Source organism: Nanorana parkeri, unplaced genomic scaffold (genome assembly GCF_000935625.1).
Source record: "Nanorana parkeri isolate BGI_ZX_2015 unplaced genomic scaffold, ASM93562v1 scaffold601, whole genome shotgun sequence".
NCBI classification, from domain to species: domain Eukaryota; kingdom Metazoa; phylum Chordata; class Amphibia; order Anura; family Dicroglossidae; genus Nanorana; species Nanorana parkeri.
The window spans coordinates 73428-99745 of NW_017306869.1; the positions used below are offsets into that span (position 1 = coordinate 73428).

General features: G+C 41.7%; 1 protein-coding gene across 5 annotated transcripts in view; it reads left to right on the forward strand.

The window, feature by feature from the left end:
- Window positions 1-26318, forward strand: part of SLC9A7 (solute carrier family 9 member A7) — an 80098-nt gene that overhangs the window by 23586 nt on the left and 30194 nt on the right. For 4 of the 5 annotated variants that reach the window (XM_018562816.1, XM_018562818.1, XM_018562819.1 and 1 more), the window contains 3 exons: window positions 12227-12426; window positions 19643-19720; window positions 25465-25541. In XM_018562816.1, the coding sequence (XP_018418318.1) occupies window positions 12227-12426; window positions 19643-19720; window positions 25465-25541 (355 nt within the window). The remainder of the gene's footprint in view (window positions 1-12226; window positions 12427-19642; window positions 19721-25464; window positions 25542-26318) is intronic. The other variant, XM_018562820.1, reaches the window with a different exon arrangement.

Sequence of the window (26318 nt, forward strand, 5' to 3'; positions counted from 1 at the left end):
CCTCCCGCGGAGTGCGCTAACCAATCAGTCTTAATTTTCTAACTGCCCACTATAGGTTAGTAAAGGGATAGCTCAGTAGACACAGCTGGATTTGAAGCTCTGTTTGACTGATAAGGTAGAAGTCACGGCTGAGATTATTATTTTATTTTTTTCTCAGTTCTGTAAAATGCTTCATTTAGCACAGTTGAGAATGATACAGTGCTAACTATGTAAAAGGGAGACTAGAGCTCCCTCTGCTGGCTGGATAAAATACTAAATAAGTAATGAAGAAAATGTGTACAAAATCACTGAACATTTTATTTAAAGTAAACCTATACTCTGCCAATAGGAGGTAAACTAACTTATGCCCTACTCTACAGAGTGTGTGTTCGGTTCCTTCCTGAAAGCAGCGTACTTGATTACATTTAAATGTTTACATTAGTGAAGATGACATATTGATTGTGAAAATCTAAAAGTGTTTAGGTGAATTATTTTATAGCACGTTATTAAATCCTTGGTATTGGCTATTGCATATGGATATAATATACAATACAAAGCGTACAGTATAATAGTAGTTGTTACTATGCAGGCAGTGGTTATCTGCAGATACCAAAAGATGCAATAAAATGAATTATAAGCAAACTAAAATTTTTCTGTGCGTTGTGTTTTTTTGGATAGATTAGGAAATGGTTAGGTTCTATGGCTGTCTGTGTCTCAGCTGAGGAGACTTTCCCTCTCGATTTTGTCAGCCGAACAGAAAGTGAAGGTAGATTACGTTTACCAGAAGGTGAAGGAAAATCCTACAATGGAAAATTTTTTTCAATTTGATTTAAGTCCACTCACTTAAAGGAGAACTATGGGGTCAGTGTTTTTCCCCATAGTTCCCCATAGTTCTCCTTAGGGTAACGGGAGGACACAAACTAGCGTCCTCCCGTTACCCTAAGCTCAGTATACCGCAAGCTACAGCTCGCGGTATACTGAGACGCCGGAGCGGATCCCGACGTAGAAGGCGGGATCCGCCCAGCTGCGTGAGTGACAGCTGGCTCTGCCTATCTAGAGGCAGAGCCAGCTGTACCCGCCCCCTCCCTGTCCGTTTCGCCAGTCAGCTCTGGCAGATCGGAGCGGGGAGAGGGAAATCCAGCCCCTCCCACTGTCACGGCAGAGAGCCGTGACCGGATCGAGAGGCGAGCGAACCCGGTATGTGTTCGCTCACCTCCCGATCTACTGAGCCGACCTGTGACAGTCTCATTGTCACAGGTCAGCTAGAACTATGAGGTGAGTGAAAACCACTCACCTCATAGTTCTCCTTTAATGTCGCGTCTCCAGGACAGGAATTGAAGGGAAACTTCCAGGGACACAGAAAAACAAACAAAGTCTGACAAGTGTTTTATGATATGATGAAAGTGTAGCCATTTATGAATGGAATACATACTGGGAAAACTACATCTTCAATTAGTGGACATGCTGGTTCTCTGTAATGCTGTTGTTTCCATGTGAACCCTTCTCTTTTAAAGTAACTATACTTTTTTGTCATTTTTATTCCAGTAAAATGCGGGACCTTTTAGTGTTCATGTACATGGTCGCTTAGGTAGCGCCCTTTTCCTGTCTGCTTCTGGCTACAATTAGCATACCGGGAGCCTCTTGGGTTCATTGAACCCTATGAGATCACTACACAGAGTACAAAGGTATCTGATGTTTTGCTGAATGCACTGGAATGCAGATGAACATATGTTCATTCCTTATCTCAAAACTTTTTTTTATTTTTTCTGCCTTTTTGTTCATATTAAGATTTCATACTGGTGTTCTAAGATATGTTGTCCTTTTTATAGACTGAATATTATTGTTTGGTATCTGATTTGATCTTTTTCCTAATAGCAGACCACTTATATTTCTGTCAATCTGTATTAGCATTGAGTATGTTTCCAGCATATCTAACAAAGGCATATAGTGATTTCCCATCGGCTTGTGTATACGGACTAGGTGAACTCCTCTGGGTATATTTATAAAAGTGTTCTACATAATGATCTCATCTTTCATATCTGGCTACTCGGAATGAATGTAAGCTTATTGTTGATTGGTTGGGATGAGGTAAATTGCAACTGAAGCCAAAACCTTTTTTTTTTTTTTTTAAAGTTTTGGATAGAGTAAGAACACCTATCAGGTTCATGTTGCTGTCTGTGTCTCCGTTAGGGAAATTCACCCTCTGTTTGTCCTGGTGAATGTTAATACTGAATTAAAGTGTAAATAAAATTCATGGGTTGTAATCAAAATGGGAGTAGATGGAAAATCTCCCAATGGGGAATCTAGTTCTGGTGAACCTGAAGACCACCAGGGATTTCCCTCTCTTTTGAGGGATTTCTTCTTTCTTGTGGCAATCAGACAGGAAGTGAAGTGATCTCCCTAAAAAAAGCTGACAGGGGTTATGACCTTCCGATACGCTATACGAAATGGAAAAAAAAGTTTCTGTTTTCAGCTGTACTGTAAATTACACTCAGCGGCCACTTTGTTAGGTACCCCTGTTCAATTGCTTGGTAACACAAAGTGCTAATCGGCCAATCACCATGGCAGCAACTCAATGTATTTAGACATCTAAACGTGGTGAAGACGACTTGGTGAAGTTCAAACCGAGCATCAGAATGGGGAAGAAAGGGGATTTAAGTGACTTTGAACGTGGCATGGTTGTTGGTACCAGACGGGCTGGTCTGAGTATTTTAAAAAACTGCTGATCTACTGGGATTTTCACGCACAACCATCTCTCGGGTTTACAGAGAGTGGTCCAAAAAAGAGAAAATATCCAGTGAGCGGTAGTTGTGTGGAGGAAAATGGCTTGTTGATGTCAGAGGAGAATGCGCAGACTGGTTCAAGATGATAGAAAGGCAACAGTAACTCAAATAACCACTTGTTACAACCAAGGTATGCAGAATACCATCTCTGAACGCACAACACGATGAACCTTGAATTAAGATGGGCTACAGCAGCAGAAGACAACACCGGGTGCCACTCCTGCCAGCTAAGAACAGGAAACTGAGGCTACATTTGCAAGGGTTCAAAATTGGACAATAGAAGATTGGAAAAACATTGCCTGGTCTGATGAGTCTCTATTTCTATTGCGACATTCAGATGGTAGTCATAATTTGGCGTAAACAACATGAAAGCATGGATCCACCCTGCCTTGTATCAACGGTACAGGCTGGTGGTGTAATGGTGTGGGGGATATTTTCTTGGCACACTTTGGGCCCGTGATGCTAGCTATCATGTCAATATGGACCAAATCTCTGAGGAATGTTTCCAACACCTTGTTGAATCTATGGCAAAAATAAATTGAGAGTTCTGAAGGCAAAAGCAGGTCCAACCCAGTACTAGCAAGGTGTACCTAATAAAGTGGCCGGTGAGTGTATATGTGAATGGAGCACAGCAGAAGCACATTGTAAGAAAGTATATATCTAGCATACATACATATTTTTATTTAACCTCCCTGGCGGTATGATTATGTCAGGAATTTTGTACCAAAAGCGGTACATTTTTTTGCATGAAAATTTGGTGTTATCTATTGTAGACCTGCAATTCTTAGTAAATTTTAGGAATAACTCACCTAAAATCTGTCCAAACAAGAGTCCAGTAGACATCCCGGGTATGATAAAGTTTGAAACATGAAATTAAAAAATTATAATATAATTTAAAAAAATGGTCCAGTAAATGGGAATTCTGGGGGCTCAGCCTGATCCGTACCACAGTCAATAGAGTACCAAGTTCGCACATCACTGAGCTTGGTCGCATTCTACATTCTTTTTTGTTGGAGGTCACATGACTGCACCCCGCACCTTTTGGTTCCTTCTCCCCCATAGTGGGGGAGGGGGGGTGTTGGTTTAGTCAGTGGGTGGGTAGGATGACCTCACACAGTGGGGAAGTACTTAACCCGTCTTCATACACTGCCTTTCAGAGGCTGCTGTGTTGATGGTGAGACTCCCGCAGGGAGCCACTGTCTCAACACAACAGGGCCGGGTGGGAGGCCTGGTGGCCAGACTGACCACAGGAGATATAGGCACGCTGTGTGTTGGACACACCAGCATGCAACCGTTTCCATACATGGCATGGTCAGAATGAAACAGACAGGAAGGGGGGGGGGGCTGGCAGGACCAGAAAGTATTTTAGAAGAAATAAGGATCTTGGTAATGGGCTAAATCTACCCACAACAATTACAAACACATACATGTGATAGGATGTTTTAGGGTAACCTATACTTAAAGCTACACTCTTCATTTTGAAGGAGTAAATAAAGAATAACCTTGTACATGAAAGATTAAAGTATATGTAAAGGATTGTTTAAAATTCCTGTTTTTATTGCCATCTGCATCTCACTGGAGAAATTGCCCTTTACTTATGTCTTGTGTAGACACAACAAGAAGTCTCTCAAAAGTTAAGTACCTTCTTAGAGAGTTGTCACCACAATAAGTGTCTTTGAATTCCTCTCTATTGTTCTGGTGACAAGGGTATTTGTGATCAAAAACGTAAATATGTATTTCTCTATTGATTTTCCATAAGGTCTAACCCCACTCCACGTAACCATATAGATCTAGAAGTTTGTAAACTTACTTACCTATTGAAGATGTAAACTTACTTACCTATTGAAGATGCCCATAGAATGTACTTCCTCAATGCACTGACACGGTTTCACTCGGCTCTTGTGTCACAACTCTCAAAGAGCCCCCCTGCAACTCAACGACTGAACAATGTAACATTATCAGTGCTTGCTGGAAGCAATGCATGATGGGATATGAAGTCTTGAGTAATTAAAATTGCATCACATCAAGCAGCAGGGAAAGAGATGCAAAGCACACTGGGAATCCAAGATGTTTTTGAAAGTGATGGGCAGACTGAAGACAGCGCACTGCGTTTGCAGATCTGCTCCGTATCTGGTTCGGACATGGTGTGAACAAGCCCTAAAGCCAGTTATCCTACCTTACATATTGTAAGCATGCACATACCATATAGATATTGCCCCTGCTGGCAGCTGGAAAAGTTCAAATTAATTTTCTTTGCTAATGATAAATATGCTTTCAACCACCAAACCAACAGTGTGTATGTGTGTGCGCAGTATCTTGTAGTTACTTAAAAGCCCACACCTTCTAATGGCCTATGAGCTGTATGATGCACCAAAACACACCAGAAAAGGTGCATGTAGCATTTCTGCCAGTGCACTGCACCACAACACATGTCGGTGCATTGCCCTGTTTTGCGATGCACATCTGTTAGCACGGTATGTTGGGTACCATTCAGAATGATAGGCACTGCATCACACCAGGACCCCTTTCACACGGTCTGATCAGTAGAGAATCTGTGCATGGATCCCCTACTGATTGGAACAGTTGTCACTGTTGTGACATCTGTGTCCGTCCATGTTTTTTTCATTCATCTTGCGAAACATTTTTAAATAAATGGACCCGGGAATGGGATGTAAATGGTCCATTACCTCCAGTCTGGCACGATCAGGCCCAGTGAAATGGAACTCTGATCTGTTGGTTTTTTTTTTCCTGGCCAGAGCTGGGGGCAACTGGATGTGAACGGATGCCCGTCCATTTAGATCTGACTGCCGATAGACTAACATCGGGCTTCCGATAAGATCCACCTGAAAAACTGACAGGCAGACCTGATCAGAAAGCCAGTGTGAAAGGGGCCCAAGACATGTAATGTGTGGCCACAAAGCAATAGTGTAAATGGGCCCCAAATGTAGATGACTGCATTTATTGCTCTGAAAACAAAATGCACTCCCTACAACTTATGTTGCATACTTTGTGTTCTATACCTCGAGGAAAGAAATCTTGTCAGACCACTTCTGTTGGTTGTTGACTCACAGTTCAGCTTGCAACTATTTGGTTTCATTATTTGGCATGATACTTCTGTGTTTAAAGGTAAGGATTTGTGCTCTTGTATTTCCTTCGCCTTTTTTTTCTGCTTTCCTACTTTTAAAATTGGGTCGATGTGGAACTCTAAGCATAACTTGGCCCTTTGCAGATACTGTATATTCCTGTGTTTTGACCCATTGTTGACACTCGGAGCCCAGGTACATATTAGACAAGAGTGAGGTACTGTTAAAAGGGCTAAATGTCGGGCATATCCAAAATCCAATGAAGATCAAATTGAGCAACAAAATACTGCAAACGGTCACATGACATCTAGCGAGGGCAGTACAAGAGGCCTTAGCTAGGCAAGTAGCTGCAAACTAGAGTAGAAGAGCTGCAAGTTGATATAAAATGCTTATTTGATGCACCTTCCTTTTGGTTTTGTTTCTCTAATAGAACTAATTATATTTTTATGCTCTCCAACTCTGATTTGGTGTCTATGCTGTCCCATTTATAGGCCGATTCATTAATCGTTCGCCCATTGTATATCTAGGTGATTGAAGTTCGTGGCATTACTGACACTAGATGGAGCGGAGGGGCATAGGAAATGTTGCTCGGCTCCATCTAGTGCCAGTACTCGCCTGCGAATGCTTTATAAATTACAGTCCGTGTACCCATCGCACTCAGAACTGCTGCTCCATGAGATAAGAAGTTGGTGCAGCAGGTGTCAACTGGTGGCTTCCGTCAAAGTATAAGTAAAAGATGGACAAGATACATCTATTTATTCACAAGATACAACGTTTCCGGGTCTGACAGGGTCCCCTTCATCAGGCAAACAAGTGATCACTTGTTTGCCTGATGAAGGGGATCCTGTCAGACCCGGAAACGTTGTATCTTGTGTTTTGCATTTGCAACAAGTACGTGAATAAATAGACGTACTGGATGTGCTTTGTAGTGCCGGTGTCCATCTTTTACTTATGCTTTATAAATTAGCCCCTATGTGTCAGGGTGATTGATAGCAGCTTAGTAAAGTGTAAAACATGGTATGAAGCTTAAAGAGAAAAAAATCACTGAGCATGCTAAAATTTGGCGTTATCAGTATACCTGGTATGTAACCTACTTGAGTCCTTCATACACAGCCTTGGGGGTTGATGGAACCCAGTACATGTTTGCTTGGCTGTTTTATAAGCACAGTGCAAAGCATCTCAATGGTAACATTTCTTATTCTGTAAAACCTGATGCAGACACAACTTGGTTGGTCCTTAAACTGGCTGTTTACATGCAACTCCAGGAGACATTTGAATCTTGATACATTTACAACTCTTAAAAGAGAACTAATGGGGCAAGTGTTTTTCCCCATAGTGCTCTTTAGGGTCACGGGAGGACGTATACTAACCTCCTCCCGTGACCCAAAGCTCAGTATATCGCGAGCTATTGACCGATATACTTAGAGCGCCGCAGCCAGGACGAATGCCGACAATACTGTCTGGATCCACCCAGCTGCGGGAGTGACAGCTGGCTCTGCCTATCTTTGTGCCACAAACGTTACCTTTTTAAAATGTTTGGTGGCATTTTAGGTACAAATACTGTAATGCTTGAACCTGTCATCACTTTTTGTATGGTCCTCAATAGGACAGAGAAATAATAACTCTGACGGGGGCTGAATCTAACCGTATCTCAAGCTATCCAAAACTGTGCCTGTGTAAGATCTGGGGGGCCAGCTGCCAGAACCAGGAAGAGACAGCTCCCCATGACATACAAAAGAAAGATGGCAATGTGAGATGGGACCTATAGTAGGAGAGTGGTGCAAGAGAAGAGGACGAAGCTGGATCTGTTGGGCTTTTAAGTATGTTTATGCAGCATAAAAGAATACCAAGGTAACGGGCACCAGGACTGTTATTTTGATTGAGAGGTAGATTGTAAATACAAGCCAGGGTTGCACTCTAATACTGACCAACTGATTTACTGCTGTCTTCACATATGTTAAGGGCTGTGAATGGAGAAAACCACAGGTCCTGTCTGCCACTGCCCATGTAGTCCACTGACACTTCCTCCTGTCCCTGTTACTGATTGTCTATACCTCAGTACGGACAGGGACTGCTGGAAGGCTCTGCAGGAGCCAGAGCATTGCACCTGCCATCCACTTGCAGCGCTTTACTGGCTCCAATAAAAGAAAAAAAAATTATCGAAATGCACATTTTTTTTTCTTTTATGAAGAGGTGTGCAATTATTTATATTGTTTTATTGAAAAAGTGGACTTTGCCTTATAGGAAACTGTAATGTGTTTTAAGCACAATCGTAAAGGAGAGCAGAGGCTTGGGAACATACGGCTCAGAAACAGGCGTTGAGTTTTGCTGTGTGATGCTAAGGTTTCCCACGTCTTATGTAGGTAGCAGCTGGATGTCTGTTTTAATGCCTAAACTGGCTGATCCCCCAAGACTGTATTATAGAAAATCTTTTTTTCTTTTCTTCCCTAAATATTGTTTTATTACCGTCTAATGGATTTTTTGTTTGTTTCCTTGCGAACCACTTCAGTATCGTCCCAAAATGTTATATGCTGTTAATCTGTCCTTTAGCAGAATGATCATATTTCCGATATCTGGAAATGTGAAACAAACCATCTTTCAGATTTGTAATTAAAAACTGTCTACAGGGGCATTTTATAATTTTGTCTATTATAAAAACAATCTAAATTTTAGGGGGTTTCCAGTGTTTCGTTTCTCAGGGCTCACGGGTGGAGGCTTAATTTCTCGAAAGCTTACATTTTGTGTAATTATTGACCAAAGTATAGAAATTACTAGTACAGTATCGGTGCCAATACCGAGTATTTGGACGAGTACTCGCTCAAATGCTCCTAAACTTACCTCCGTTATCGGAGGTTTCCTCTGCCTGGCAGTGTCTCGAGGGAACATGGAGCCGGGTTACTGAGCAATCAGGAAGCCATGTGACGTGTCATTACCCGCCACCCAGCTTCTTGATTGCCCGGGAAGCCGGCTCGATGCTTTTTGCCTGGGAAGGCGGCTTCCAGGCCATTCCGCATTGAACCGGCCAAGCCAGCTGGGTGGCGGGTAATGACATGCCACCTGGCTTTCTGATTGCCAGGGAAGCCGGCTCCATACCTGCGGAAGTACCGGTATTGGCAAATATGAAAGATAAATATTGGTACTCGTACTCAATACCGAAAATCTGGTATTGGTGCATCCCTAATAGAAATACATGTTCCTGGTTATAAATGATGGACATTTAGTCAGTCCCTTAAAGGAGAACTATGAGGTGAGTGATTTTTCACTCATCCTCTTAGAGCCGACGTTTGACAATGAAACTGTCACAGGTCGGCTCTATTGATCGGGAAGTGAGCAAACGCATAACGTCGCCCGCACACTTTCCGATCATCTCCCTGCAGAGATGACTGACAGTCACTGCTCCCCGAAGGGATCCCCCCCTTTCCGGTCCTCCAGCACTGACTGGAGGAACGGATGGGGTAGGGGGCGGGCACAGCTGGCTCTGCTCTTAGGCAGAGCCTGCTGTCAATAAGCCAGCTGGGTGGATCTCGACAGTATTGTCAGGATCCATCCCGGCTGCGGTGCTCTCAGTACTGAGCTTTGGGTCACAGGAAGAGGTTAGTATATGTCCTCCTGTGACCCTTAAGAGAACTATGGGATAAAAAGGTTACCCCATAGTTCTCTTAAGGAATAAAATATATATATAATTTTTTTTTTTTTCATTGGATCTCCAGCTGTTGTACTACATTGGAAGAGCTACATTGAGCTTCATAAGTGTGAATGGGGTTTATGGCTTGCCAGCCAGAGTTTGTACAAGCTAAGCCAGGGAGCCATCTGTTTTCTTTCTTGTATCTCAACAGGAAACAAGATCTCCAGCTGCTATCATTGCTGAACAGTCTAGTACAGGGGTAGGCAACTGCAGCTGTGGTACTATCAATCCCATCATATATCTGTCAGTCTTGCAAAGCGTAATAGGAGTAGTTCAACAGCTAGAGTGCTGATGTTTTGTCTAGCAGCAGAAACGTGTATAAACACCTGTCGGGTAGAAATTAGGGTTATTTTTTTAACTTGGATCCCATTTTACATATTTGCCATAGTTCCACATTTTGTTGAGTTGATTCAATTTTGACAGGTTTAATCTTTATAAATTGTAATATCACATCATGTTGAGTTTTCATTTTATTTAAAATTGCAAAAAAGTAAGAAGTATTTAAAACCAAAACAAAACTAACAAAATGTGTCATAATGGGGTCCCTACTGCCTGTTTGTATAGCCTCTGGTCACTACATTTCTTTCCCTTCAGAGCCATTCTTGAGCTCGTGTGTGCGACATGGAGTCCCTTGGTGGTGGGCATCAGGTGCCCTGGCATGGTTGGCTGTATTTCACCCTCAGCAGGCACTGTTGTGTTTGGGGAGTTATCTTGAGGTTCAAGTTTTTCAGGTGAAACCTGGTTGTTTAGTTTGCTGGTGGCAGGCTAGTGTTCTTGTAAAGTGGCAGGCCCTTCGCTAATCCTAAAGAGTAAATGTGTGTTAATGCTATGATGTCAACTTTCTAATGCCAGTTGATTATGGGTTGACCTGCATGGACTTCTTGTTTCTAACACTGTAAAAAAAACAAAAAACTTTCATCTTTTGAAGAACAAGACTCATGTAGGTTTTCAGTGGTCGCTGTGTGTGTACTTCTGCAATAGACCCTTATTTTCTGTGTGCTAATATTCTGTATGCGGTATGGAATATGTATTTCCACCGCCGCTCAGATCTAATTTGGCACATGCTGTGGTGAGGCTATCCAATTTCATCTGGCATTCTTAAAGGGTTTTCTTCAATAGATATGCAGAAATTATACATAATTATCTCTCATATGAAGAATACATTCTAGGCTTTATGTAATAACTGAGCCGGATGGTTCAGTAGAATCAATTCCTTAATTACCCTTTTACATTTGTGCTGCAAAGACTATGGGGACTACTTTGTGTTCATAGTCGACCAAGGCATGACTACGCTTTGGTCTTATTATTTTTGGAATATTTATTTCCTTGTTGAGTCAGTCCTGTGTACCTATGTATGAAGTTTTGCCCATGAAAGGTTCTATAAAAACTATACAGTGAGGCATGATGACAAACATACTGCAAATTAGGCTTAGGGTTCACATAAACTTTAACTTAGTGAAAGAGTTACTGTCTTTTGTAAAAAGGAAGCTGTCACGGTGATGTTCCACCTTATTGAATTATTCACTAGTGAATGGCCATCATTGTACTGTATGTGTATTTATTAGACTTGTGACTGTAATAAAATTCTGCTCTAAACGAAATCTTCAAAATGGTAATTTAAACGCATAATTATAGATTTTTTTTAATTTTTTTATATCACCCTTCTATTAACGTGGATAGATTGAGATCCTGTTTTTAACATTATATTTCTTTTACACTCAGCTGAAATGTGGTATATACTGTACAGTATGAGCTTTTAGGGGCAGTGCGGATGGGCTTTTGATTGTCAGAACTGCTTCTCTCCCTATACACGTCTATGGCAATGCAAAAGCCGCTTAAAGCGGGTCAAATGCATGTCAAAAGGAGGTCCACTTGCAGGTCAAATCACATGCAGGTCAAAGCACAAATCTCACAAAATTCTAAATGATCTCAGAAGACTCGCAAACTATTGTCAAAAGCAAGGTGCATTTGCCCATTAACACAATCCCTTAAATCAGAGATCTCACAGTACCAGTGATGGATGAGCTGGTGGAGGGGAAAGGGTCACAGATGAGCTGGTAGATGGGACGCGGTGACGGCCAGGCCCTAGGGTTGCCACATGTCCGGGAAGCTGACTTTGCTAGTCACAATGCAACTTTCCAGATTTTTCTGGCTTCTTCTTAGACTGGTCCCTGGGATGTCTCTCCCCCACCTCTGCAGCAGTCTAAGGCCCAGTAATCCATCATGTCTATACACTGTGCATAGATGTCAGGATGCTGAGGAACGTTCCAATGTGCTGTGGAGGATGGGACAGGCTGGAGGGGAGCACCGTGACGGCTGGCTCAGAGCTTTGGGTGAGTATATCTTTCTTATTTTAACACCTTGGCACAAACTAGCACTTAACCCTTGCAGTGTCTGGGTAGCCCCACTGCAAGGGTTAAAAAAAATCCTGGAGGTCTGCTTTAAGGCAGACTTAGCTCATCTAACTAAGCAAACACTGCCAAGCATCTGGCAAGAAGCAGTGACTGGCAGGAAGCACTAGTTAGTACTGTACATAGTTTGATTTTGAGTTTGAAATTTTCCATGCCGCCCCCATGGAAGAAGAAAACATGTCCAGTGGCCCCCAAGTCATTTGAGTTTGAGATCTCTGCCTTAAATTATGTAAAATGATAAATGCTGTCTTTCAAATTCCATAACTATATATTTTTTTATTTCAGGTCTTATTGTGGGCGTGATAATAAGATACGGCACACCTTCTACCAGCACCAATGACAAAACCATCAGCTGCTCTGAAGAACAAAGGGCTTATACCACGCTTCTAGTCAATGTCAGTGGGAAGTTCTTTGAATACACTTTAAGGGGTGAAATTAATCCTGAGAAGATCCATAATGTGGAGCAGAATGACATGCTAAGAAAGGTAAGTTTTTCTTAAAAAAACACCCTGCCTATCTAAAGATTACATATGAATGGCCATGTAGTAATATTAACATTTACTGTTATGACCAGTAATGAAGGTTAGCATTTGGTGGCTTTAAATGGAACCTGTATTGAGAGAATTTGAAGGCTGACATTTTTTAACATTCCCCTTCTTAAAAAAAGATTTTCCTGGCTATCATGCTATCCAATTATGTCATTAAGTAACTTGATTATACATGTGCAGATGAGAATTTCTGACTTTGCTCCTATTTCTCTAGCTACATTCTTGTTCTGGATCAATGACTCAAAGTTTTGAGACACGAGACAGCCAGGCAACTAGAGTTTCAACATAAAGGCCAACAATGGCAGCATTCATGTTTTTTCTCAGCACAGGATTCATTTTCTTAACTGAGCTTTTATTGGTTAAATGAGACCCAGCCTTGGAGAATGGGTTACTGTACCTGTAAGAAAACTCTTGAGTTCACTGCTGTTGTGCTGTAAAGGCAACAGAAGTTTCCATAGACAATAAACAGATATCCCATTGCACACCAGACCAGAATCCCACTGTAGTACGTAAAAGGGTGCTGGAATGGCGTGCGGTTGGCACTGCACAAATTCAAACGTAGAGAAGATAGTCACCCGTACACCAAGGTCCAAAACCTATAGTGGTCACTGTTATTTGCCTGATGAAGGGACCTCTGTAGGTTCCGAAACGTTGCTCATATTTCTGATCCCATGTGTATCTGCTGTCAGTAAAAGGACGTATTGGGCCTTGGTGTGTGGGTGACTATCACCTCTATGTTTCCATAGACAGAGTACATCTCCTCTGTCTGTGGTTAAAGTGTATGTTACCCCCAAAACATTACATACAGTATATGCATCTGTTTCTTTATTTTTCGTACTGTAAATGGTGTTTTTAGAGCGTCAATTTGTCAGATACCTGGTGCTTCTGCCATTTCCCCTACTACCCTTCGCCATCCATGCTGTTGTAAAACGAATAGACAAACAGCGCCGTCTCCTAGTTTATTAACGTTTATTGGATAGAGCAATAAAAACTACTCGCATAGAGGTATATTGGAATAAGCAATAGATTGCAAAGTAGGTCCCAGAGAAGACCGGCTAGCTGACGCATTTCGTGGGAGCCTCCCCCTTCCTCAGAGCTAGTATGGTAAAGGAAAGCACAGCAACGCGTCAGCTAGTTGGTTATATTGATTGCTATATCCAATAAATGTTAATACACTAGGAGAAGGTGCTGTTGTGTTGTGATGATACTTCCCAGTGCCCTTGAAGACGGCAGCCTTCTCTCTCAATGTTTTGAAGTTGAAACATTGGTGTACATCATTTCTTTATCCATGCTGGTGTGGTCAGTTTGTTTCTGTGCTTCTTTGGAGATACAGCTCATAGTGCCAACACACGGTGTGCTTATATCCCTCGTAGTCTCCCATTGTCATTTCATCATCCAGCCCCCCTCTGCCTAGCTCTCCTGAAATGATTAATGGCATCCCCCATAGGGTCCTCCTCTGCTACACTTATTCATGCCCTCTCCCCAGCCCTAATGTAGTGATTGGGAGCCACTGCTGCTAACACTTAAAAGTGTTTTCCACTTTTGCAGTCAAATTTAGGAAAACCCCTCCAAATGTTCATTACGTGTTTCTATTCACACAGCATACTGAAAAATAACTTTCAAAAAAAATTCTTACCTTTTTTTTTAATGTTTTGTTAAATCCGACAGAATGGCTGATTCCAGGTTTTTCTTAGCCCTTTCACGATGATCTGTCCCAATGAAAAGTGTGTTTAATCTTGATTAACATACAATGGACAAGCCACATCTCAATAGACAAGATCCCTCACAGCCCTGCCTAACATTTCAAAGAAATAAAGAAGGAAGAAATTTTAACCCTTAAAACCCTAACCCAATTAAAAGCAATTTAAACTGCAAGAAGCATAGCTTATGCTATGTGAATGAGAACATGTAACAAATATAAAAAAGGTAGTAACTAAATATGCTGCCAAGTACCCCTGGGGGTACTTGCACCCCAGGTTGGGAACCGCTAATGTGGAGGATGACAAATCAAACTATGGAGCCAGATAGGGGGCACGGAGTCCAGTGACGTCACGGACATCGACGTCACCGGACTCCTCCCCCCCTTCCCTTCGTTAGCCGTCACGGACATCGACGTCACAAACTCCTCCCCCCTTCCCTTCGTTAGCCGTCATGGACATCGACGTCACGGACTCCTCCCCCTTCCCTTCATTAGCCGACGGAGCCACTTCGGGAAGGGGGGAGGAGTCCGGTGACGTCGATGTCCGTGACGTCACCAGACCTCCGACGGGACTCCCGGAAGCCGGCTGAGAAGTGAGTATTTGCCTTAGCGATCAAAAGCAATTTAATCGGTCAAAAATGTTAACGATTAATCGAGGAATTAATCGTTAATTTCCGCAGCCCTAATATGTATGTATTTATTGTGTACATTGTTTGGTAAAAATATATAGCAAGTTTAAAATCATCAACATATATAGTCTTATTTACAAAACTGTGACATTGTATGCCTCTCATGAACCTGCACCTCCTCAACTGGTATACAAGAGAGATAGTTAACCAAGTAATTTCTATGCGATAGCATTAGTATGTAACAATGATAATTATAGATATTTTTCCATGGGGAGGTGCTCAACTCTTGATATAAATTAAAGTGGTCATGGTGGTGCATAAAAAGTCAGTTTTTACTGTTCTTTCATATCCAAATATAAAATAGGTATTGCCACCACCAGGGGAATATGGAGAGAAATACAATTTAAATTGATAAACGGGGCCTATTGTGCCTTCAACTTTCTGCCTAGGCCTGCAAACACGACCACACTAACTATATGCCCTAAATGCAATGCACCAAGACCTAAACAGAACCACCTTTTCTGGACCTGCTCAAAAATTACGCCCTTTTGGACCTCTACGATATCCTATATGCTTGATATAATTCTCCAAAACTGGATAACAAAAAACCCACCTTATTTATCTGACCTGAAACCTGTCCTTTTCAAACTCTGTTCCATGGATTTGCTAGACCTATCTTCCCAAACCACCGGCATGACATCTTTAGAATGGGATGACTTAATCTACAAGGATCTCTCTGTTAACCACAAATCAGACCTGAGCTCCTTTTTATTATGACCACTACAGGCCGCACACTGACACATTGAGGGGCTTGACTCCCCCAACATAACTGACTCAGACCTAATACACCTACCGACCTCTAAAGCACTCGAATGTGAGAACTGATATACTGCAGTCTTCCAATATGGTTATTCTGGTTAGAATTTTGTTTTTATTTCACTATGTTATACTCTAGCTACAAGACCCCTTCCTGGGTTCGAACCCTACCTGTGTTATGACTCTGACATGTACCTATGAGTATTATTTACCTTACTCATTGCATTGTTTCTCTTATGTGATACACATCCTGCACATAATGCCACAATTCATATCTGTATTGGAACTGCATTACCTATATCTATGCATGTTAATTCTTTCAATAAACGCAATTGCTAAAAAAAAATAAAAAAAAATAGGTGTTATCCCAATTTGGCTGCAAAAGTGGAAATACACTTTAAGCTGGGTATTACAGTTGTACAAAAAAATCTAGTCAAAACATTCAATAATGCTCTCAGGGAGTTGGCCATTATCTTTGGAAATGTCATTTTTTAGCTTTTACCATTTCATTTTGGAAATAAACGGAATTTGCCAAACGAAAACCATGTTCACAGTTAGAATTCACATGTTTGAGACATTTTCTAGCTTCCTCCTTTGATCTTTTTCGTCACTACGGTCGAAATCAGTCATCAGTTATTCGAAAATCAAACGAACAGTCCAAAACCAAATTTTTTTTAAATAAAATTTTTGTCTACCCAGCTTTACTCGCACCCCCTCCCAGCCCTGCAGTATTGTTAGGGAGCCACTGCTGCTAGCAAGTACACTTATTTGGATTACACCCATCATTTTTTAATGACCTTTAGTGTCTAATTTCCTTTTCTTCATACTATTGTTGGCAAAATAAGTACATTTGTAAAGCAAACTTGGGGGCTGAATAGCAGTTTTACCATTTACATTGTAAAGAAGGGAATGTGCCTGTGTGTTACTGGATATGGCCTGGCACTCTGTCTTCTTTGCCTCAATACATGATATACATACCTTAATACATAGTTTGTATGAGATGGGCAGCTCCGTAATCAATAAGACATATTAGTGCACCACATTGTCCAGGCTACTGAGACATTCTACAAAAATCAGGGAGTATGTGAGGGTACCTGGAGGTGCCTTTTTTTAATGATGTTAAAACTTCTATTAATCCCACAGGTCCATTTTAAACTGTTATGATTAGGAAATCAAAGCTTTTATAAAGATGGTTTTATAGAAGTATTATTTAACAATGAATGTAATTAGTTTTAACTAATGGGTAACTGGATTAAATATTTTTTTAATATGTGTCTATAATTAAGATGTAATATCTGAAATTTCCTCTGACATCAGCCAGCCCCATAGCTTATATGATTATCTGCAGACCTGAAACAGACAAACCATAATGCTTCAGCTTATTGATGCTCAAATGTATGAGTTACACTTTAGCTAACATTAATATTGGTCTAAATTTGGCACCATACTATATATTTGTAATTGGCTATTCTAATAAAAATGCAGCATTTGATATTTTTACGTATGTACTTGTATCATGATACTTTCTCTGTTTTATATAATGCCATTTATTATAAAAGCACAATTGGACATAAGCTTAATTCATGTTATAGATTCAGATTTATGTCCTGTTTTATTTTTCTTATAGCATGAGGTATGACTTGGTGACTGCTTGCCTCAGAATTTGTTACATGTACTTGTATGCCCTTTTATATATAGAACCTCTCTAGTATCAAGGACTGAAAAACTATCAAAGGCTGAATCATGCTACTTGACTCTAAGTGGGGTTATACTTTGTGACTAGATATCAGACTCTGTACTTTCTGCCTTAGAATGACACTAATTGCATTTATAGTCTCTATTGAGACAAATAACTTGCTTATGACAGTCATTTTCTACTTTGAGTTAATCTATTATTGTCAGAAACATTCTCGGGCTTCACTGCACTTTCTTAGACTTGCCTCAAAGGCCATCACTGAAATGTCCTGTTTTTGCCCATAAGGCTTTTCTGTGACCTGAAATAGACTTGCACTGAAGATCCTGAGTAGCCTGGATTGCAGTGGTTTGTACTTTTTATGAAGTCATATTGGGCAGCTAGTTTGCTGGTTAACCATTTTCTTTTAATGGAAACTTGAAATGAATACTCAATTAGCAGAGGCAAGGGGTAAAGTAAAATGGGTTGGTTCTGTAGTCTACAATTTTCTTGCAGTTTTTAACCTGCCATAGTAGCATGGTAAAAGCTGAGTGGTTGGTATCACAGAGCACATACAGTACTCTTTCAAACAATTCAACGATTCTACATTAGAAGTTCAGAAGGATGAAGAACCCCATAGTCCTAGTGGTTAAGAGATCAGCGGTTTTCAAGTACAGAAGGATGCGACTGTGTAGCCCCTATATAATATACATATATGTGCTATCTCAGCGATTCTTGTTCCTAACTGTAAGGAGTTAACTTGTCCCTGTGTGTAATCTGAAGCTGAGATTTGTGGGGATTGCAGTGCAGAGCTGACACTGGGGATTGCTAATAGAGCTCTTGTGAACTACCATTCCCAGGATGCTGTGCGAGAGGAAGGAGGAGGGCTATGTACTGCAGTGACTGAGCGTGCCCAGTCTGACTGGGGGATCTGGAGAAGACAGGCCTGTGTGCGGCACTGTGTGAATTAAGACTGCATGCAACAGAGCTGTGTGATTCCCACTGACAGGTTGGGACACACAGAATCTGTACAGCAGCACTCTGAAGGACTGATTTTCATCTGCTGAACCAGAGAGACTGTGTTCGAGCGCCCGAACTGAGGCCTAGTTGCACGGCTGAACCAGCCGCCGGAGTGATCCAGCCAGCCCAGCAGAGAGAGAGAGCGAGAGCCAGACGGAGCCACCTGAGATGACTGCAAACATCCTGGATGAGTGAAAACCTCCTACCAGTGACCCAGATGACTTCCCCTACTGAGCCTGAGCTGAAGAGAGAGGACGTCCAGCTTCTGCTATCAGTCTCCATCTTTTTTTCAACTGACCTGAGGATTGGTGAGAGGCCTTTGGCCTCATTGAGAACCTGTTTGCTGTTCATACCTGCACTACAGTAAGGGCCCCAACGCCGTCTAGCTTAGGACACCACTACTGGCCAGTAGTCTAGGAAGGGTTGGGCATTGCCAAAGGGAAACCTTAAAGGGACATACACCCCATTCAAGGGAGGACATTTAAAGATAATTGGCCTTGATTACATCAGTGCTGACAGCAGATAGCAGCAGCTACTGTGTTGCAGAGTGCCTTAGCCTGCTGCTTAATATCCTTTCGTGTGATTGTTGGGTATACTATTGCCATAGTTGCTTTCATATGTTGTGTTATGATTAAATCTGCTATAAAACTGTTCAAAGGTGTGTTGGTGTGCTGTGGATCCACATTTGGGCGGTACATTGGTGTAGGGGGATAGAAACACCCGGTTATTCAGCGGCTCCTTCGGGGGTGAGCGCTACAACTGTATGAAATATAATCAATATTTGGGTGATCCCGCTGCTGTAAAATAGGTATAATAGTTGACTAGTGGGAGCTAATTGGTCCATGGCATACATGTTAGAGATTTAAAATGAAAACATTAAAGTATACCAGCTGCAGGCAAGAAATACTCAGTCGTGCCGGTACAAATAAGACACATCGGTTTATTTATTATTATTATATCATCATTATTAATCATGGTTTATTATTGTCTATTAACTGGAGAAACCCTAAAGGTTAGGAGGCTGTTTGAGTAAGATAGCCTCAAATGTTCTCTAGACTAGAAATAAACTTTCTCTGCAATATCTGAAATGCCAACCTACTTCTCAATACTGATGTACCTGATGGGAATGCCAGCGGTAGTAGAGCTGGTATACTTGTATGGTTTCTTTTTCCAGAATAGCCAAAAAAAACCTGTGATTTGATTTAAACATTATGTAAGACACAGTAATCTGTGCACACTTGTGCATTCAATTGATATGTACTAATATGCTGTATGTTTTAAGATTTCACCCATTAAAGCTTGTATCATTTGTTGTAGGTGACCTTTGACCCAGAAGTCTTCTTCAACATTTTACTGCCACCGATCATTTTTCATGCAGGGTATAGTCTAAAAAAGGTAAGATCAACCCCCATCATTCTTTTGGTTTGGGAAAAACGGTTATAAAGTAAGGCAATGTATAATTTGGTGAAGTAAAATTAAAAAGTAAAAAAAAATAAACAGAAATGTGCTTTTTTTATGTGAATGTGATAATAAAATGTAATTCATTAAACATGTATGCTGATATTTCTGTTCACTATGTAGCCAGTGACATCCCTGCTGACCCTCTTGAGTATGTGCACTGCATGGATTCTTTTTTCATGTGCATTCACTTGAAATTATCCTGATGCAAAACAGTTTTTAGTGAAGTGTAAGGCTTCATCATTGAGGATTACAGTATACTCTGATTTTACAGAAATGAATCTTCTGACTAAATAGAAACTTAGTGATTTTAAAGTCAAAATGTTCTTAAGCTATTTCAAATACTGATGAAATCACTTAAAATAGATGCTGCTTCTTGATGTTTGCAAGTTTTAGTTTCTTGCAGAATCAGCTGGTCCCCTGGGTACTGGTCCTGATATCCTGATTTAGGGCGGCTCCGTTCCCTTGCAGGGTCCTATGGAGCCACCCTCGTGTGTTCTAGTAAGCTGTTTGTTTCTCCACAAACACACAGACACAGCAAGGCAAGCCACTCGCTACTCCCCTGTTCCCCTCTCCTCACTCCTCCCTCCTTCAAGCTAGTATTTGGATGGCTGCCGGAGACTGTGCTGTCCCTTGTGCTCTTGTACTGGACAGGGAAGTGGAGCCAAGTGAATTGGTGGCAGCTTTTTAGAAACATAATTGTAAGTGGCTGGGCGAGGCAAAAAGTTTAAAGAAATACTTTGCTGGGTAAGTATGTGCTTCTTTATTATTGGTCAGTTGCTTGTTAACACTTAATTGATCATTTTTGGGGGATGGAATTGGCGTTTACTTTTGTCTTGCTAAACTCCTGGCACATGAATGGACAGAGGTGTCCCCCAGAGGTGGCTCAGGGACCTCCGCCTCCAGCCAATTGCTGGCTTCCCTGCCATGCCTAAACCCCTCCCACTGACCAGCCACAGCTACAGGATGTGCAGGCATGGGCGACACTTTTTTTCCCCCCTTATATCTAAAAACTTTATTCATACTCGGCAGAACTAGTGAGAAGAGTCGGAAAGGTTTACTCTCCAGAGTAAACCTTTCCGGGATAAAATGTCTCTCTTGTGGGCGTTACAGAGCCACTATCTAATAGCGGGAGACTCCCGGGACATCTGGGAGAGTTGTGATGACAGCTGTATGCATTGAGCAACAAGGGGTGGGCCGGGAGTTGGATGCTATGGCACTTTGCTTATGACAATGCTCCCAGTATACTTTGGTAATGGCGCACACTTTATGCCTGCGAATACATTCTTCAGTGGGTGCTACATGCAGGATTAGTGGCTTCTGCTTCCTGTAGTGATGTCATGTGCAGTTAGTGTACCTCCCAAGTGTTTGAAGGGACAATTGGTCCCTCTTTTGGAACCAAATCTCTCTGTCCCTCTTTCTGTCCCTCTTTAACGTGGACCTTTACCCATATCGTTAAAATAACAACCACACCTTTAGAAATGTTTAATAATGACAATCTACAAACGCATACATCTAGATAATTTTCGTCTTTGCTTTGTATTCTTTGCATACCTTATTTCTCTTTTCCTTCCCAGTCTTCTTGCAGTGGCCATGTTAACTAGGGGCAGGTTACTAGCTCTCCCTTTACTACCTTGAACTCTGGCACATGTGACTAGGACATGTGACCATGCACATCATCTCAGGGGAGGAAAATGCCTTTACCTGAGATCTCATGAGATTACAGATGAGATTTCCCAGCAATGCTCTGCTAATGTAACCTTCCCAAGATGCAACGCTTTGGCACTTTGATCATTTGTGCCAGAACTGGACCAGGAAGTAGATGTCTATTTGTAAGTAAATGAAAAACACGTTTGTTTAGCTAATGAATGTAATATAATTTTAAATCCGCATGCAGAGCTGCATCCTGCTGCGATTTTTAGTAGAAGGGGGTAAAGGTCCGCTTTAAAGTAGAATTAAACTCTCCTTTGTTTTAGCAAATATATATTGCTATGCAAAAACATATAAACAAAATAAAAAAGTTACCAAAAAGGTAAAAACTTACCTGTGTCTCCGCTGCTTGCTCCCGTCCGAAGATCTGAAGCTTCTCGAGCGGCCATGCAGGTTTATGGGGCGGGCGCATGCGCAGTAGAGATCTTCGGTGGGGAGAAGAGAGACGCAGTGGAGCTGAATGCACGCAGCCGTGAGTGTGCGCGTCGGACAAACATCGTGGGACAGGAAGAGATGGCAGTCTGCGATGCATCAGTGACCTGCACCAGCGCTGGAGGCATTGCTGAATACAAGTGGAAGGAAAAAGATGATCGGCTCAAGGGGCATCATTTAAGGTAAGTCCTTAAAGCAGCATGGGGGGAGAGGGAGAATAAATTTGGGACTTTAATGTCATTTTAACTACAGAAAGTATGTAACTATTTTAAACCTTTCATCCAACCTCTAATTTGCTACATTTGTAATGATGTAAATCCAATATACAGGAAAAGTAGGCGTTGAAAAAAATCACTTGTGGTTTTAACAGATCATTTTTGGTGTATTTATTCTAAAGGATCTGCATAACTGGCGGCTAGACAGGGATGTGTCCATTTCCTATATAGTTTTGTTCTAAAAGGAGTCCCTCTTAAAGGTTTTAGAAAGTTGTAATTAGTGATGTCACAAGGATAGGAATAGATAAAAATATTAGATGTGAAGTATGTTGTAATGAAATGGGCCCCCAGACTTCAGAGGGCTAAGCTCGCCAGGCAGTTTGTCCACCTCACAGTATATTTGGTGCATTGATATGTTTATCCAGCCATGACAGTTGTGCATGTTTATGTCAAGGGTGTTCTAGAAGAGGATGCCCTATGGCTCATTATGGTGATGTAGACATGTGACCGCAAACTGCAATTGCCAAGTTCTATCAGTAGGGCACCACTATGTGGGCTTATCTGGGGAAGCCTTATGGGTGGCAACAGCTCTAGTATCATTTGATGCCTGCTGCATGCTATCTGGGGATGGGTAGGTGACAATTCACTTAGCACAAATCAAGCAGATGGAATGTCTGATCCCCATGACAGGAACTGCATTCAAGAGAAGTGTTTTTTAGCCCATGAAAGTATTTTTTTAACACACAAGGACAATTTTTTTAATTTTTTTTGGCTGTTATACACACCCTATTCTAGGTATGGCTGCAGATATACTAGGCTTCACAAAGACTGTTCTTGCTTCTGTTGCAGAACATTTAGCCACCAGATGTCACTATTTACACTCAGTAGTAATACAATGCGTGTATTCGTTAAAATAAAATTTTCTTATGTTTGCGTTTTCTTGTGTATTGCTTCAAAAAAACCACAAGGACTGTATGCTTTCTTTAGTTCAAACGTGAGAATATTTAAAACCGTGAGAAGTGTATATGTTCCTCTTCCTAAAGAGGAAATCCAGGTACAAATTAACTCAACCTTAAACACTGGCCTGTAGCAAAATAAATTGCGTATTCTACAGTGAAAATCTATTGAGAAACTTGTTCTCTACTGCTGTCCTCTGCAATTGCTTTTTTTTTTTTGCTATTGCACATTGGTTTCTGATCAGATATCTCCTTCAACTGCACTATTTTAAATGATAAAAATGAATTAAAGGAGAACTATGAGGCGAGTGATTTTCACTCATCCTCATAGTTGGAGCCGACGTGTGACAATGAAACTTTCACGTGTCGGCTCAATAGATCGGGAAGTGAGCAAACACATACCGTCGCTCACTCAATTCTCGATCATGTCCCTGTAGAGAGCCGTCGCTGTCAGTTACGGCTCCCTGCAGGGGTTTCCCCCCCCTCCCTGCTCTGATCCTCCAGCGCTGACTGGCGGAACGGACGTGGGAGGGGGCGGGCACAGCTGACTCTGCCTCTAGATGGGCAGAGCCAGCTGTCAATCACGCAGCTGGGTGGATCTTGACAGTAATGTCAGGATCCATCCTGGCTGCGGCGGTCTCAGTATACCGCGAGCAGTAGCCCGCTATATACTGATCTATGTCCTCCCATGACCCTTAGGAGATCTATGGGGAGAAGCACTGACCCCATAGTTCTCCTTTAACATTAAACTGAATGCCTATCCAATTTACAAAAAAACATTCTGTAACAACATAAATCCCAATTTGCATTAACAAGACTGGTCCTCTGGTGGTAAATTTATTCAGCTAGACCGGAAAATGTATTCTGTTTAACCTTCAAGGAACATTGTCTTTTCAGACCTGCTCTTGAAACCAGTCATTAGCATGAGCGACCAGTGTGTGCTTGTGACGTAGCACAGGAGGCCCACAGAGGGATCTGAGGAATCCCACCTTTCTCGTTCACATTGATCAGGTCCTGATGGAGAAATTCAGGTCCACCTATGCTGATTTGACAGCAGCAGTGGGCAGGTGCAATAGCTAGTCTGCTATTGGCTATTGTAAATTGAAATAGCCAATAGCAATCTAGCTATTCATTTCTATACTGTTGTTGTTTTGGGGGGTTTTTTTTCTCTGACTGACGGCGGCCGGTGGCCCCGATGTCGAGAAGAACAAAACAAAACCAGATAGCAGGGAAAGGTTTACTCTAGCAGAGTAAACCTTTACGGGAGAAAATGTTTCTCTCCTCGGTGTCCGGGAGCTGCTATCTAATAGAGGGAGACTCCCTGAACATCCGGGAGAGTTAAGATGTCTGCGTTCACTTCAGCAGCAAGTACTCGTAGACCCAAAGGACTCGAAAACCAGAGGTCTGCATGGATGTGCACCCTCACTCCAGAAATTAGGGGTCTGTTTGTACATTTGGATGGGTCCTCTGGTAGTTTGCCTCCCTGGCATTTGGATGCTATTACTAAACCTTTTGGTATACTGGCTAAACACCTGTGTCTGGAATCTCCTTCAGCTGCCACTCAGTTTTTTTTCTCTTGTGCTACTGCACAGGGCAGTGTAACTTTCTGCTGTAAACTTTCTAGTGTAAATTCCTAAGGATGCTTTGCTGGACCAGGGTGGTCCAGAGTAGGATGAGGGGGGTCAGGTCCTCGAGAAGACCAGCTGGTCTATATGCGAAGGTCCAAGCCTTACACTTCTACACTTATGTATCAGGGAAGGAAGATACCATGTTAAGGAAGTTGCCTGGCTAGACAACCAATCAAATAAATGAGATTTGCAAAGAATGTGAAAACTGTCACATCGTAATATCCCATAAGGACAGCTAAATGACCCCTAAGATTGGTAGAGGACTCTAGGAGATCAACCAAGAAGTCTGCAACCCCAGACTGCTACAAAGGGACACGAGAGAAAAAAACAGGATGGGCAAGGCCATCCACATTACAACTGGAAGGGTTACTGAGGTCTGATGGATGAATCTGCAGGACCTACCTAACTTTGAGCAAGTCTTAGTTCGGGTTGGCGTGCAGGTGCCTCCTGTGATTAAGGTGAACGTAGGGCTATATGCACCAGTTGTTCCTCCGGGGCACAGGTTTCTGTGCAGTCGTGCATGCAGTGTGAATGAGGGCTTAGCTTTATTTATAAACCAGTAACATCATGTCTGACTGATGTCACTTGCGCCTAGTGAATTGGTAGGTTGTTTACCTTTGTTAGAGTGTACCTGTTCAGTAAGGAATGATTTCACAGTTTGTGTACCTGATTGCACTCTATTAAATTGATGCAAACATGAAATAAACGGCTTTAACTTTGTTAATTTTCCTTTTTTACAGAGACACTTTTTTAGAAATATCGGTTCTATTCTGACCTATGCTTTCTTTGGTACTGCAGTCTCGTGCTTCATCATTGGGTGAGTCATAAAAGTGTGACAATACAGATGATATGCAGTGATACAGTGAAGGGCTGTGTTGTTTGAAACTAATATCTCTGCTTGTGTCCATCCAGATTGTGCACTGGCAGCGAGAACGCTATATTTATCTTTCTCCAGCTCTGCAGTTTTCTGACCCTGTAAAAGATTAGTGCAGCTATAAATAATATGGAAAAAAGGCAACGCTTTGTGCTTTTCAAAATGGGATATGGTGTACTATTCATCCTGTGACTTGCAGGCTGCAGTGTTACATGACACTTGTTATTAACTAAAACATAGAATGGAATAAGAAATGCTTATGATGCTTACTAGCAACCATACTTCAAGAATACACTGATAACAATTGTGGCAGAATAATAGTTTGATTTGAATTGCTTGTTATGATGCAACTCACACACAGTTCTTATTTCACTCAAACGTTGTGGCATTTTATTAGGCCTAATTGTGAAACACCCCTTTGGCATTCAAACCTTCACAAGGGTTCATTTCTGAAAGGAGGCACTTGTTCTTTCCTTGTGTCTTCATTCTTGATGACCGAAACTTTCACAGTAAAAAAGAAAGTCTCTTTTTATAGCACACAGGGAGGAGGACTAAAACGCACATGTTCTTTGAGTAGCTGGTCAGGCTCTTGACACAATTGTGGGTTTCCTCTCCCTGCAGGATTCGGTTAGGATTTTAATTTTGCTCCGTTCTGTGAATGAAAAGACTAGAAGTCTGTCACTACTTCAGAGAGATTTGTATTTCTCAACAATATACAAG